The following is a 17,605-nucleotide window of genomic DNA, read 5'->3' as shown; positions in this document are numbered from 1 at the left end:
TTGTGTTATTATACCTTTATTACAGTGTAATAATACATTGTGTTATTATACATTTATTACAATGTAATAATACATTGTGTTATTATACAATTATTACAATGTAATAATACATTGTGTTATTATACAATTATTACAATGTAATAATACATTGTGTTATTATACCTTTATTACATTGTAATAATACATTGTGTTATTATACATTTATTACAATGTAATAATACATTGTGTTATTATACCTTTATTACATTGTAATAATACATTCTGTTATTATACATTTATTACAATGTAATAATACATTGTGTTATTATACATTTATTACAGTGTAATAATACATTGTGTTATTATACATTTATTACAATGTAATAATACATTGTGTTATTATACATTACAATGTAATAATACATTCTTATTATACATTTATTACAGTCCCATAATACATTGTGTAATTCTACCTTTATTACAGTGTAATAATACATTGTGTTATTAAACATTTATTACAGTATAATACATTGTGTAATTATACCTTTATTACAGTGTAATAATACATTGTGTTATTATACATTTATTACAGTATAATACATTGTGTAATTCTACCTTTATTACAGTGTAATAATACATTGTGTTATTATACATTTATTACAATGTAATAATACATTGTGTTATTATACATTTATTACAATGTAATAATACATTGTGTTATTATACATTTATTACAGTGTAATAATATCTTATTATACATTTATTACAGTCCCATAATACATTGTGTAATTCTACCTTTTTACAGTGCCATAATACATTGTGAAATTATACCTTTATTACAGTGTAATAATACATTGTGTTATTATACATGTATTACAATGTAAAAATACATTGTGAAATTATACTTTTATTAAAATATAATAATTCATTGTGAAATTATACCTCTGTTACAGTGTAATAACACATTGTGGTATTATACCTTTATTACAGTGCAATAATACATTTTCTTATCATACATTTATAACAGTGTAAAAATACATTGTGTTATTATACATTTATTACAATGTAATAATACATTGTGTTATTATACCTTTTTTACAGTGTAATAATACATTCTTATTATACATTTATTGCAGTCCCATAATACATTGTGCTATTATACCTTTATTACAATGTAATAATACATTGTGAAATTATACTTTTATTAAAATATAATAATTCATTGTGAAATTATACCTCTGTTACAGTGTAATAATACACTGTGCTATTATACCTTTATTACAGTGTAATAACACATTGTGGTATTATACCTTTGTTACAGTGTAATAATACATTGTGTTATTATACCTTTATTACAGTGTAATAATACATTGTGTTATTATACATTTATCACAATGTAATAATACATTGTGTTATTATACCTTTATTACAGTGTAATAATATATTGTGAAATTATACATTTATTACAGTGTAATAACACATTGTGGTATTATACCTTTATTACAGTGTAATAATACATTGTGTTATTATACCTTTATTACAGTGTAATAATACATTGTGTTATTATACATTATTCACAATGTAATAATACATTGTGTTATTATACCTTTATTACAGTGTAATGATGCATTGTGTTATTATACCTTTATTACAGTGTAATAATACATTGTGTTATTATACATTTATTACAATGTAATAATACACTGTGCTATTATACCTTTATTACAGTGTAATAATACATTGTGTTATTATACATTTATTACAATGTAATAATACATTGTGTTATTATACATTTATCACAATGTAATAATACATTGTGTTATTATACCTTTATTACATTGTAATAATACATTGTGTTATTATACATTTATTACAGTGTAATAATACATTGTGTTATTATACCTTTATTACATTGTAATAATACATTGTGTTATTATACCTTTATTACAGTGTAATAATACATTGTGTTATTATACATTTATTACAATGTAATAATACATTGTGTTATTATACATTTATCACAATGTAATAATACATTGTGTTATTATACCTTTATTACAGTGTAATAATACATTCTTATTATACATTTATTACAGTCCCATTATAGGGGAGAGGCGGGACGATTGAAACGCGGGACGGATGAAACACTGAGATTTCCTTGAAAACCACTCACGTCATGTACGTCAAATTTCGTCAGCACGTACAGCACGCAATGCCTAACATACCCGCGAAAACATTTCTTCTTTACGTCGTGTCGTTTTGGAGTTAAAGCCGCAAAGCTGTTTTTGAATGCGGTGAGTGAATTATTTCGTGCGGTACTTTTTTTGGACTGACAAGTTGGATTTATTGTTTCATGTGCCATTGTAATGATAATACGGCAGGTGTATTAGTACTGCAACACACCCTTAAGTGTGCAACATCAGAGTTTTTTAGTTTAAGAGCAAAATAGGTTTAAATGACAGGATGCGCTGTCGGGACGGTTGAAACAGTGTTTCAACCGTCCCGACCGCGCGTCCTGCACGTTAAACCTGGTCATAGCCTATACTGTCATTGATTCATATACTGTTTCTAGACTTGTGTTTCTTTTAATGCAAATTCATTTTCAATTACGCAACACATGCTATCTCTGTAATAATCATCGATTGTCCAATCTTCAATATTCAATAAATTTCATTTATCGTCTTCTGGTTGGCCTTGTTTTCTTCATAATAACAGGCTATTCAACTAGCAAACACTCAATATGACTCAAGGAAGAAATGTAAACTGATTTGTCTGTCTTCGTCAAAATAGCCCATTAGAAAGATTACAAAATGCGCATAGGCTTATCGCCTATTGTTTATTGGGCGACAGAACAAAAATGGTTAATATGAACCTTTAAATGAAAATAAATTACAAAATATGTTTGTAACAATATGTACATAAGTTACTTGTCAGGTGTTGTTCACAAAAATAAGCATTAGATGAATAGTTGCCATTTAAACTGTTATGTTTCATCCGTCCCACCCCTGTGTTTCAACCGTCCCGCACAGGCGGGACGATTGAAACAAAGCACAACTCCCGTTCAAAGTCATATTTTCCTTAAATCATTCTATATTTGTACCGAATAACACATGATACTAAGAGAACACATATGTGAGTTGTTAATCACAAAAAAATAAAAAATCTATCTGTAACCTAATCTTAGAAAACGACATTTATCTGAAAAGTGTTTCAACTGTCCCGCCTCTCCCCTACATTGTGAAATTATACCTTTATTACAGTGTAATAATACATTGTGTAATTATACCTTTATTACAGTGTAATATACATTGTGTTATTATACATTTATTACAATGTAATAATACATTGTGAAATTATATTTTTATTAAAATATAATAATTCATTGTGAAATTATACCTTTATTACAGTGTAATAATACATTGTAGTATTATACCTTTATTACAGTGTAATAATACATTGTGTTATTACACATTTTTTACAATGTAATAATACATTGTGTTATTATACATTTATAAAATGTAATAATACATTGTGTTATTATACCTTTATTACAGTGTAATAATACATTGTGTTATTATACATTTATTACAATGTAATAATGCATTGTGTTATTATACATTTATTACATTGTAATAATACATTGTGTTATTATACATTTATTACAATGTAATAATACATTGTGTTATTATACCTTTATTACATTGTAATAATACATTGTGTTATTATGCATTTATTACAATGTAATAATACATTGTGTTATTATACCTTTATTACAGTGTAATAATACATTGTGTTATTATACCTTTATTACAGTGTAATAATACATTGTGTTATTATACATTTATTACAGTCCTATAATACATTGTGTAATTCTACCTTTATTACAGTGTAATACATTGTGTAATTATACCTTTATTACAGTGTAATAATACATTGTGTTATTATACATGTATTACAATGTAAAAATACATTGTGAAATTATACTTTTATTAAAATATAATAATTCATTGTGAAATTATACCTTTATTACAGTGTAATAACACATTGTGGTATTATTCCTTTATTACAGTGTAATAATACATTTTGTTATTATACCTTTATTACAGTGTAATAATACATTGTGTTATTATACATTTATCCCAATGTAATAATACATTGTGTTATTATACATTTATCCCAATGTAATAATACATTGTGTTATTATACCTTTATTACAGTGTAATAATACATTGTGTTATTATACATTTATCGCAATGTAATAATACATTGTGTTATTATACCTTTATTACAGTGTAATAATACATTGTGGTATTTTACATTTATTACAATGTAATAATACATTGTGTTATTATACCTTTATTACAGTGTAATAATACATTCTTATTATACATTTATTACAGTGCCATAACACATTGTGGTATTATTCCTTTATTACAGTGTAATAATACATTTTGTTATTATACCTTTATTACAGTGTAATAATACATTGTGTTATTATACATTTATTACAATGTAATAATACATTGTGAAATTATACTTTTATTAAAATATAATAATTCATTGTGAAATTATACCTCTGTTACAGTGTAATAATACACTGTGTAATTATACCTTTATTACAGTGTAATACATTTTCTTATCATACATTTATAACAGTGTAAAAATACATTGTGTTATTATACCTTTTTTACAGTGTAATAATACATTGTGTTATTATACATTTATTACAATGTAATAATACATTGTGTTATTATACCTTTATTACAGTGTAATAATACATTCTTATTATACATTTACTGCAGTCCCATAATACATTGTGAAATTATACCTTTATTACAGTGTAATAATACATTTTGTTATTATACCTTTATTACAATGTAAAAATACATTGTTATTATACCTTTATTACAGTGTAATAATACATTGTGTTACTATACATTTATTACAATGTAATAATACATTGTGTTATTATACCTTTATTACAGTGTAATAATACATTGTGTTATTATACATTTATTACAATGTAATAATACATTGTGTTATTATACCTTTATTACAGTGTAATAATACATTCTTATTATACATTTATTACAGTGCCATAATACATTGTGAAATTATACCTTTATTACAGTGTAATAATACATTGTGAAATTATACCTCTGTTACAGTGTAAAAATACATTGTGTTATTATACATTTATTACAGTGTAATAAGACATTGTGTTATTATACATTTATTAAAATGTAATAATACATTGTGTTATTATACATTTATTACAATGTAATAATACATTGTGTTATTATACCTTTATTACATTGTAATAATACATTGTGTTATTATACATTTATTACAATGTAATAATACATTGTGTTATTATACATTTATTACAATGTAATAATACATTGTGTTATTATACCTTTATTACAGTGTAATAATACATTGTGTTATTATACATTTATTACAATGTAATAATACATTGTGTTATTATACATTTATTACAATGTAATAATACATTGTGTTATTATACCTTTATTACATTGTAATAATACATTGTGTTATTATACATTTATTACAATGTAATAATACATTGTGTTATTATACCTTTATTACATTGTAATAATACATTGTGTTATTGTACATTTATTACAATGTAATAATACATTGTGTTATTATACATTTATCACAATGTAATAATACATTGTGTTATTATACCTTTATTACATTGTAATAATACATTGTGTTATTATACATTTATTACAATGTAATAATACATTGTGTTATTATACATTTATTACAGTGTTATAATACATTGTGTTATTATACATTTATTACAATGTAATGATATATTGTGTTATTATACCTTTATTACAGTGTAATAATACATTCTTATTATACATTTATTACAGTCCCATAATACATTGTGTAATTCTACCATTATTACAGTGTAATAACACATTGTGCTATTATACCTTTATTACAGTATAATGCATTGTGTAATTATACCTTTATTACAGTGTAATAATACATTGTGTTATTATACATTTATTACAGTGTAATAATACATTGTGTTATTATACATTTATTACAATGTAATAATACATTGTGTTATTATACATTTATTGCAATGTAATAATACATTATGTTATTATACATTTATTACAGTGTAATAATACATTGTGTTATACATTTATTACAATGTAATAATACATTGTGTTATTATACCTTTATTACAGTGTAATAATACATTGTGTTATTATACATTTATTACAATGTAATAATACATTGTGTTATTATACCTTTATTACAGTGTAATAATACATTCTTATTATACATTTATTACAGTCCCATAATACATTGTGTAATTCTACCTTTTTACAGTGCCATAATACATCGTGAAATTATACCTTTATTACAGTTTAATAATACACTGTGCTATTATACCTTTATTACAGTGTAATAATACATTGTGTAATTATACCTTTATTACAGTGTAATAATACACTGTGCTATTATACCTTTATTACAGTATAATACATTGTGTAATTATACCTTTATTACAGTGTAATAATACACTGTGCTATAGACCAATTTTCAGTTGGTAAACATGGTGACGTTTTTGTGTGGGCGGAGCTTAGGTGGTGGCAGAACGAGCCCTCTGGCCGCTTCACTAACGTAGGTTTGCAAGTTTTGTTAGCTTGTTTTTTTAATAATGACTGGAGAAAATCCGATTTTATCTTAATGTGCAAGGTTATTCACTGTCCAGGACCGCGATTGTTATTTGCAAAAGTTAATTTTAACAGACATCCCAGATTGGCTGACCATACACGCAGTCAATGAATGGACGATCTGACAGGATTAACATTAACGTTAGTCTCCGGTTGAGTGGACTGACTTCTACACCTACCCGATAGAGAAACTGAGCGTAAACAGAAACTGAGGGCATATAAATCTTTAGATGCCTATAACTGTAATGGCCACGTACAAGACTTGTGTGGTAGCCTATCCGATCCGCAGTTCTGCCTGGCCAGCGCCACGGCCACCAGACACAAAGACGACAATGTAAGTGACATTACGGTGCAATTTTAACGAATGCGATTAAATAAAAATTCCAGATACAGCATATTCATTTTTTAACTATGTATTTATTTCGATTACCCTTTTTTACCAGGTTCTTCAAAAAGTAGTCACAATCAATCAAAACTATGTATAAAATCATAGATGATTCACAAAAAATCACAATCATTTAGAAAACATTATGCGATAAAATTTCAAATTGGAGCCTGTACTCCGTTGATTCTTGTACCCAACAACACAACAAGATGACATTTAATAACAATAATAATAATTTAAGCTCCTTATAATGAGCCGAATATGTGCTTGTTTGTATTGGCCGCTCTTCCTTTTGCCACCAGCTAACGCCGTGACGTAACTGTGACGTCGGCTTGAAATTGGTCTATTATACCTTTATTACAGTGTAATAATACATTGTGAAATTATACCTTTATTACAGTGTAATAATACACTGTGCTATTATACCTTTATTACAGTATAATACATTGTGTAATTATACCTTTATTACAGTGTAATAATACATTGTGTTATTATACATTTATTACAATGTAATAATACATTGTGTTATTATACCTTTATTACAGTGTAATAATACATTGTGTTATTATACCTTTATTACAGTGTAAAAATACATTGTGAAATTATACCTTTATTACAGTGTAATAATACTGTACATTGTGTTATTATACCTTTATTACAGTGTAATAATACATTCTTATTATACATGTATTACAATGTAATAATACATTGTTATTATACCTTTATTACAATGTAATAATACATTGTTATTATACCTTTATTACAGTGTAATAATACATTGTGTTATTATACATTTATTACAGTGTAATAATACATTGTGTAATTCTACCTTTATTACAGTGTAATAATACATTGTGGTATTATACCTTTATTACAGTGTAATAATACATTGTGTTATTATACCTTTATTACAGTGTAATAATACATTCTTATTATACATGTATTACAATGTAATAATACATTGTTATTATACCTTTATTACAATGTAATAATACATTGTTATTATACCTTTATTACAGTGTAATAATACATTGTGTTATTATAAATTTATTACAGTGTAATAATACATTGTGTAATTCTACCTTTATTACAGTGTAATAATACATTGTGGTATTATACCTTTATTACAGTGTAATAATACATTGTGTTATTATACCTTTATTACAGTGTAATAATACATTGTGTTATTATACCTTTATTACAGTGTAAAAATACATTGTGAAATTATACCTTTATTACAGTGTAATAATACTGTACATTGTGTTATTATACCTTTATTACAGTGTAATAATACATTCTTATTATACATGTATTACAATGTAATAATACATTGTTATTATACCTTTATTACAATGTAATAATACATTGTTATTATACCTTTATTACAGTGTAATAATACATTGTGTTATTATACATTTATTACAGTGTAATAATACATTGTGTAATTCTACCTTTATTACAGTGTAATAATACATTGTGGTATTATACCTTTATTACATTGTAATAATACATTGTGTTATTATACATTTATTACAATTTAATAATACATTGTGTTATACATTTATTACAGTGTAATAATACATTGTCTTATAATACCTTTATTACAGTGTAATAATACATTGTGGTATTATACCTTTATTACAGTGTAATGATACATTGTCTTATTATACATTTATTACAGTGTAATAATATATTGTCTTATCATACATTTATTACAGTGTAATAATACATTGTGTTATTATACATTTATTACAGTGTAATAATACATTGTGTTATTATACATTTATTACAATGTAATAATACATTGTCTTATCATACATTTATTACAGTGTAATAATACATTGTCTTATCATACATTTATAACAGTGTAATAATACATTGTGTTATTATACATTTATTACAATGTAATAATACATTGTGTTATTATACATTTATTACAATGTAATAATACATTCTTATTATACATTTATTACAGTGTGATAATATACTGTGTTATTATACATTTATTACAATGTAATAATACATTGTGTTATTATAGCTTTATTACAGTGTAATAATACATTCTTATTATACATTTATTACAGTCCCATAATACATTGTGTAATTCTACCTTTTTACAGTGCCATAATACACTGTGCTATTATACCTTTATTACAATGTAATAATACATTGTGTTATTATACATTTATTACAGTGTAATAATACATTGTGTTATTATACATTTATTACAATTTAATAATACATTGTGTTATACATGTATTACAATGTAATAATACATTGTGTTATTTTACCTTTATTACAGTGTAATAATACATTGTGTTATTATACATTTATTACAATGTAATAATACATTGTGTTATTATACCTTTATTACAGTGTAATAATACATTGTGTTATTATACATTACAATGTAATAATACATTGTGTTATTATACATTTTTTACAATGTAATAATACATTGTGTTATTATACCTTTATTACAGTGTAATAATACATTGTCTTATCATACATTTATTACAGTGTAATAATACATTGTCTTATCATACATTTATTACAGTGTAATAATACATTGTGTTATTATACATTTATTACAGTGTAATAATACATTGTGTTATTATACCTTTATTACAGTGTAATAATACATTGTGTTATTATACATTTATTACAATGTAATAATACATTGTGTTATTATACCTTTATTACAGTGTAATAATACATTGTGTTATTATACATTTTTTACAATGTAATAATACATTGTGTTATTATACCTTTATTACAGTGTAATAATACATTGTCTTATCATACATTTATTACAGTGTAATAATACATTGTGTTATTATACATTTATTACAATGTAATAATACATTGTGTTATTATACATTTATTACAATGTAATAATACATTCTTATTATACATTTATTACAGTGTAATAATATACTGTGTTATTATACCTTTTTACAGTGTAATAATACACTGTGCTATTATACTTTTATTACAGTGTAATAATACATTCTTATTATACATTTATTACAGTGTAATAATACATTGTGTTATTATACATTTATTACAATGTAATAATACATTGTGTTATTATACATTTATTACAATGTAATAATACATTGTGTTATTATACATTTATTACAATGTAATAATACATTGTCTTATCATACATTTATTACAGTGTAATAATACATTGTGTTATTATACATTTATTACAATGTAATAATACATTGTGTTATTATACATTTATTACAATGTAATAATACATTCTTATTATACATTTATTACAGTGTAATAATATACTGTGTTATTATACCTTTTTACAGTGTAATAATACACTGTGCTATTATACTTTTATTACAGTGTAATAATACATTCTTATTATACCTTTATTACAGTGTAATAATACATTGTGTTATTATACATTTATTACAATGTAATAATACATTGTGTTATTATACATTTATTACAATGTAATAATACATTGTGTTATTATACATTTATTACAGTGTAATAATACATTGTGTTATTATACATTTATTACAATGTAATAATACATTGTGTTATTATACATTTATTACAATGTAATAATACATTCTTATTATACATTTATTACAGTGTAATAATATACTGTGTTATTATTAGGGTTGGGTACCGAGACCCGGTTCCAATAGGGAACCGGTTCCGACGTAAACGGTAGTAACCAGACCGAATAAGAACGAAACTTTCGGTGCCTGATTTCGGTGCCTGAAGTTTTTTTACCGCCCCCTATAAAACATCCCGCGGCACGAATGATCCAATAATAAAACATCTCCAGTAAACCAGCAGAGCGAGCATTAATTTAGTTCGTTTGTTAAATAAGAGGCGATCTAGCGCTGAAATGCGTTTTTTAAATCAAGTTATCAAAGTGCTCGTTGCCGCTGCGATCAGTGGCGCGGATACAGTGTTTTCTCTTGTGGCGCGCGCACACCACACTGTCACTCGGACGCGCGCTTCGTTGCGGAGATCGATCTATTTATGAGGCGCCGTCTATATGATTATGTGCGCGGAGAGTTTGTGTGTGTGTGTGTGTGTGTGTGTGCTCGCGTCTCAGATGAGTATGCGCGGAGAGTTCCGCACGTCTCGTGTGTGTAGAGTTTGCGTGTTTGTGCGTGAGCGACTTTAGATGTGATGTTGAGCATTTCATATTAGTTTGAGCATTCAGCAGTATACATGTATGACTACTTAGTAGGCCTATATGTGTATGCAAGGGTTTCATATGTGCGTGAATGAAGTTTGATTTAAAGGGATACTCCACTTTAAAATGAAAATTCTGTCATCATATACTCACCCTCATGTTGTTTCAATTCTTTATGAATTTCTTTCTTCTGCTGAACAGAAAGGAAGATATTTAGAATAATATCAGTAACCAGACAGTTTCTGGTCTCATTTACTTCCATAGTATTTTTTTTTCCTACTAGCCTATGGAAGTCAATGAGACCAGAAACTGTCTGGTTACTGACATTCTTCTAAATATCTTCCTTCCTGTTCAGCAGAAGAAAGAAATTCATACAGGTTTGAAACAACATGAGGGTGAGTATATGATGACAGAATTTTCATTTTAAAGTGGAGTATCCCTTTAAGCCCTAGACGACGCCTATCTATTCATTCTGGTGAAATCACAAAATATAATGGACACAAAGTGTCCCTGCTTGATATACAACCACTGATGAGCATAATCGTAAAAAAAAAAAAAAAAAAAATAAATAAATAAACTACGAATGCGGATTAGAACCCAAAACCTCTGACACGCCTGACTAAAGTTCAAGTTCAGCTGCCAGTGTTCCTCTTCGGATAAGTCTAGTATTTTAATGCCAACTGCAAATCTTGCATATCAAGTATGAAGTATATCAATATCAAGTATATTTATATGAGGCTATACTGTGTGTGTTAAATATTTCTGCTCAGTGTCAGATATTTCTCTGTTTTGTAAAAGTCATAATATTAGAAGACAAAATTTTGATGTTAACTCAAGTGTTTTCGGCTACATCAGTAGCCTTTTAAACGGCACCATTTTTCATTTAATCAGAAATCAGAAAATCACTCTCACACACACACACACACACACACACACACACACACAGGTATTATTTTTTTGATAAAGTGTGTGCGGTTTAGTTTTGTTAAGTACCGTTTCAAGAACCGTTTAAGCACCGGAACCGTTTGAAAAATACTGAGTAGGTACTGGTATCGGATAAAACCCAACCGATACCCAACCCTAGTTATTATACCTTTTTACAGTGTAATAATACACTGTGCTATTATACTTTTATTACAGTGTAATAATACATTGTGGTATTATACCTTTATTACAGTGTAATAATACATTCTTATTATACATTTATTACAGTTCCATAATACATTGTGTGATTCTACCTTTTTACAGTGTAATTATACACTGTGCTATTATACTTTTATTACAGTGTAATAACACATTGTGGTATTATACCTTTATTCTCCAAAGTGAATCGCTTTTTAGAGGGCCTAAACATGCTCGAAAACTCATGAAACTTTGCACACGCTTCAGAAGTGGTGAAAATTTACGTGTGATATGGTTTTCAGAATTGGGGGGGGGGGGGGCAAATTCGGTAAATTAATTTTTTATTTTTTATAAATTATTTGTAAAAAGTCTCTTGGAGCATAGCCCTAAACACAACAGGAAGTGAGCTATTTTGAACTTCCTCCTAGATTTTGGGCATTTTTCGTAATTTCCTGATGTTGTACTTTAACGAACTCCGCCTACAGATTTGATCTGATCCTCTTCAAATTTGGTGAGTGTAATCTTAAGGCCTTTGTGACGTTAAATTGCGAAGATCTAGAGTTTTCGTCGAAGGGAGTGCCCTCGGCGGCCTGACAAATGTTCACCCAATTTCGACCTTCTGGTGATATATGCATGATCAGATAAGTTCAATATTAATGTTGCCTGCAGTTCCAATGTTGCTAGGCAACCACAGACAGCCTGCAGTAACTCAGGCATACAATTTCCAATCTGTCCCAAACTTCACATGTTTGATAAGAGTCCTGTCCTGAACACATGACCATGCTCATATTTGGTTATAGCAATAGCGCCACCTGCTGGTAGCAGGAAGTGTGGCAAATACAAAACATGCTCGAAAAATCATGAAACTTTACACACGCTTCAGAAGTGGTGAAAATTTACGTGTGATATGGTTTTCAGAATTGGGGGGGGGCCAATTCGATAAATTATTGCCCCCACATTTTGCCCCGGCTCCTGGTTTCACGTACAGGTATGAAATTTGGTACATACATGTATTGACCCAATACCTACAGAAAAGTCTCTTGGAGCATAGCCCTAAACACAACAGGAAGTGAGCTATTTTGAACTTCCTCCTAGATTTTGGGCATTTTTCGTAATTTCCTGATGTTGTACTTTAACGAACTCCTCCTACAGATTTGATCTGATCGTCTTCAAATTTCGTGAGTGTAATCTTAAGGCCTTTGTGACGTTAAATTGCGAAGATCTTTAGTTTTCGTCGAAGGGTGTGCCCTCGGCGGCCTGACAAATGTTCACCCAATTTCGGCCTTCTGGTGATATATGCATGATCAGATAAGTTCAATATTAATGTTGCAACCACAGACAGCCTGCAGTAACTCAGGCACACAATTTCCAATCTGTCCCAAACTTCACATGTTTGATAAGAGTCCTGTCCTGAACACATGACCATGCTCATATTTGGTAATAGCAATAGCGCCACCTGCTGGTAGCAGGAAGTTTGGCAAATACAAAACATGCTCGAAAAATCATGAAACTTTGCACATGCTTCAGAAGTGGTGAAAATTTACATGTTATATGGTTTTCAAAATTGGGTGGGTCAAAATGGCTTACTTGTTGCCCCTAAATTTTGCCCCGGCTCGACGTTTCACGTACAGGTATGAAATTTGGTACATACATGTAAGGACCCAATACCTACAAAAACTTTGGGCAGTTTTGCCATTTCCTGATGTTGTACTTAACAAACCCTTCCTACAGTTTTGATCTGATCCTCTTCAAATTTGGTGAGTGTAATCTTAAGGCATTTCCTAAAGGCGCTGGGTGGCGGTGGCAGGGGTGCGAGGGCCCTTTTCATCGCAGCTTTAATTAATTTTTATTTTTGTAACACGGCCTACATCAATTTAAACTAACGTTACATTAGAATGGGGAATGTGGCAACTAGCTGAAATAAAATAAGTTTAACGGTTTATTTTAATGTTTTATTTTAAGTAACATATGGCTTTACTTGCATTACCACCCATTTTTCTTTTTCCATGATACTGCAGTTTCATGCAAATGCAGGACGCCTCAGGAAGTAGCTAGGCTATTTGTGATTTCATAGAAGTTGTATCATGTTCATTATTGTTTTAATAATTTGACAACGTTGAAGGAATAGTTTAGTTCACCCTGTCGTAGAAATTTTAAACTGTATATTAAACTAACCATGTTTCTAACCATATTTAACATCTAACCTTCTTCTCTTTTCAGGCCTAACATGATAACACTTTGAAACACAATGTACTAAAACGTTTTGTCCTGTGTTTTTGGATGTTGTATTCATACCCCTTTGACTTTGGTTGTGTGAGTGTATAAATAACACATTTGGGAATTGAAACTAGACAGATGACTAAATTTGAACCTTGTGATTAACAATGAAGTAATCATTAAAACAAAGTTTGCTTTACCTAGTAACAGAAGGGTTTGCATATGAAGAACCAATCAAATTGTGGGGAAATTATGTAATGCGGTATGACATTTTTTGCCATACCTCCTTATTCTATAAAAACTGTTGTATTCTTGTGCACTGTGGGATTCTCAATGGAATTTGTCTGAGATCCTCCGGCCTTGCTTCTTGGGAGAGATTCCCTGAGAACTGCTCGGGAAGATCTCCTGGCCGTGATTAAAACATTTAGAGGACATTTGCTAAGGTCTGTTTGTCAATTATTCCTGCGCAGGAAGAAATCTAGTTAGGGAAGCAGGTTAGTTAGATAAAAGGGGTAGACTACGAAAGGGAATGTCGATTGGAGACAACCCAGATAGACATATAGGATGAAAGGGAATGTCGATTGGAGACAACCCAGGCAATGTCGATTGGAGACAACCCAGATAGTTAGGTTTTAGGGAAAAAATCCACGACAACCCAAAAATGAAAATGCCCCCATAATTTACTCATCCTCAAGTCATCCTAAGTGTATGTCTTTCTTCTTTCAGTCAAACACAATCGGAGTTATAAACAACATCCATGCTTTGAAATGACATTGAATAGTGCCCAAGTTTTTGAAGCTCCAAAAAGCTCCATCATAAAAGTAATCCATATGACTCCAGTGGCTTAATAAATGCCTTCTGAAGCAAAGCGATGGGTTTTTGCAAGAAAAATATCCATATTTATAACTTTATAAACTATAATCCCCGGCTTCCAGCAACAGCCGGACGCGCTTTCACAAGAGAGTCGAAACTCGGTCACTATTCAATGCCATCACAAAGCCATCTAGGATGGCTTGAGGGTGAGTACATTATGGGATAATTTTCTTTTTTGGTGAACTATTCCTTTAAAGTTGCTGCTTTTCTCTCTATGTAGGAACTTCCACTTGTGGAATGAGGCCTGGATGGCTCGTCCCGACCTGCCATCTGGTTTTGGAGGTTGGCAGGTGGTTGATTCCACTCCTCAGGAGACCAGCCAGGGCTTCTTCCGCTGCGGCCCAACATCTGTTGCTGCGATCCGCAGTGGACAGACCTTCCTCAAATATGACACGGGCTTCGTTTTTGCTGAAGTATTCTAATTACTTTCCTGTAATTTAGGATTCCATCATAAAGAGTTTCATATTTAATGATGTCTAATGTTTTATGAGCATATCTGCCTCATATTTCTATCTGTCGCACATAATCTCACCACATAGATTTATAATATGGTGTGCTAGTACTAAATATTTGGCTCTTTGTGTTGTAGGTGAACAGCGATAAAGTTTACTGGCAGCGCAAAACTAACGGGACCTTCAAAGTGATTCGGGTTGACAAGAGCGCAGTGGGTCACTGCATCAGCACCAAAGCTGTCGGCTCAGACAAACGTGTGGATATCACACACCTCTACAAACACCCAGAAGGTGAAAATCCACATTAAATAATGTGACAGTTGTGATAAGGTTTGCACTTACATGTGACAAAATCGTTTACATGCTTTTGAAATGCTTAATTTTAAAAATACATAATTATTTTATAATCAAAATATTTTTTTCTTGTACTAAAAAAACTGACATTGTCACTTCTAAGATATATATATATATATATATATATATATATATATATATATATATATATATATATATATATATATATATATATATATATATATATATATACATACACAGTATATATACTGTATATATAAAATTCACAAAACATTTTATTGTGTTTGAATAAAATCAAAATGCATTTGTGGGGAGAAAAACTCTTAAAATTCCAGAGTTTTGGTAATGTTTTTGCTCACTTCATTATTATTATTATTTTAAGTGTATCAGTATCAAATTCAAATGTATTTATGAAGCACAATTTAAAAATGTACTTCAAAAATGTAAAACTTTATACAAAAAGTAGTGCTATCAAATCTATCGGTATATATATATTTACATTTATTGTGTGTGTGTGTGTGTGTGTGTGTATATATATATATATATATATATATATATATATATATATATATATATATGTATATGTATATATGTATGTGTGTGTATTTACAAACTTTTATGTTAGATGTGATTAATCATGATTATTTGATTTGACAGCACTAAAATAAAGCATTGTGAAAATTCAAAAACTATAGTAACATTTAGTAACATGACTGATGAATTTGCACATGGTTTGTCTTAAAGCATATTAAAAACACCACATAGACATATAAACAACATTAAAAACTTTATTTTCACCACAGAGGGACTTTTAAATGTGCTTATAATGATCCCTGCCCTCTCGTTTCCCCGTCATTGATCAGGTTCGGCGGAGGAGCGCACCGCTGTGGAAACGGCCTGTAGCTTCGGCTCCAAGCGATCCGTCTACTCTCCCACCACTGCCAGTGAAGTGACTGTTGACGTGTCCATGCAGGGTGATGGACCATGTGTTGGTCAGGATGCTGAGCTGTCCATCCTTCTGAAGAACAACAGCAGAGCTCCTCGCAGCGTTGACCTCTACAGCCAGGTGGCGGCCAACAAGACCGTCCTGAAGAAGGACCAGACCAGTGTTGAGCTCAAGCCCAATGAGTGTGAGAGATGATGATCTCATCAGCAGACAACACATGAGACATTTGTGATACTTAACAATTATTAGTCATTTTTTGGTAATTGAAATAAAGTTGAAACATAAATATTAGAGGAAACACTAAATTACAACTACAATAACACTGAATTAAATTAATTAAAATTTTTAAAAATCAAACAAAACAATAACAATGAAAAGGCACACAACAATTACTAAAATTTAAACTTGTTTGAA

At 28.9% G+C, this 17,605-nt stretch overlaps 1 protein-coding gene across 1 annotated transcript in view; it reads left to right on the top strand.

Annotated features, from left to right (window-relative positions):
• The window catches only part of tgm1l5 (transglutaminase 1 like 5), a gene marked incomplete at its 5' end in the record, with an annotated part of 44,839 nt that overhangs the window by 24,197 nt on the left and 3,037 nt on the right, over nt 1-17,605 (top strand). Inside the window, 3 exon segments of the mRNA XM_081386545.1 lie at nt 15,699-15,891; nt 16,068-16,221; nt 17,109-17,375. Of these exon segments, the coding sequence (XP_081242671.1) occupies nt 15,699-15,891; nt 16,068-16,221; nt 17,109-17,375 (614 nt within the window).

This window comes from Scardinius erythrophthalmus (genome assembly GCF_964197995.2).
Source record: "Scardinius erythrophthalmus genome assembly, chromosome: 15".
NCBI lineage: Eukaryota > Metazoa > Chordata > Actinopteri > Cypriniformes > Leuciscidae > Scardinius > Scardinius erythrophthalmus.
Note: the sequence above shows the minus strand (reverse complement) of the source record. Positions and strands in the feature narration are given on the sequence as shown.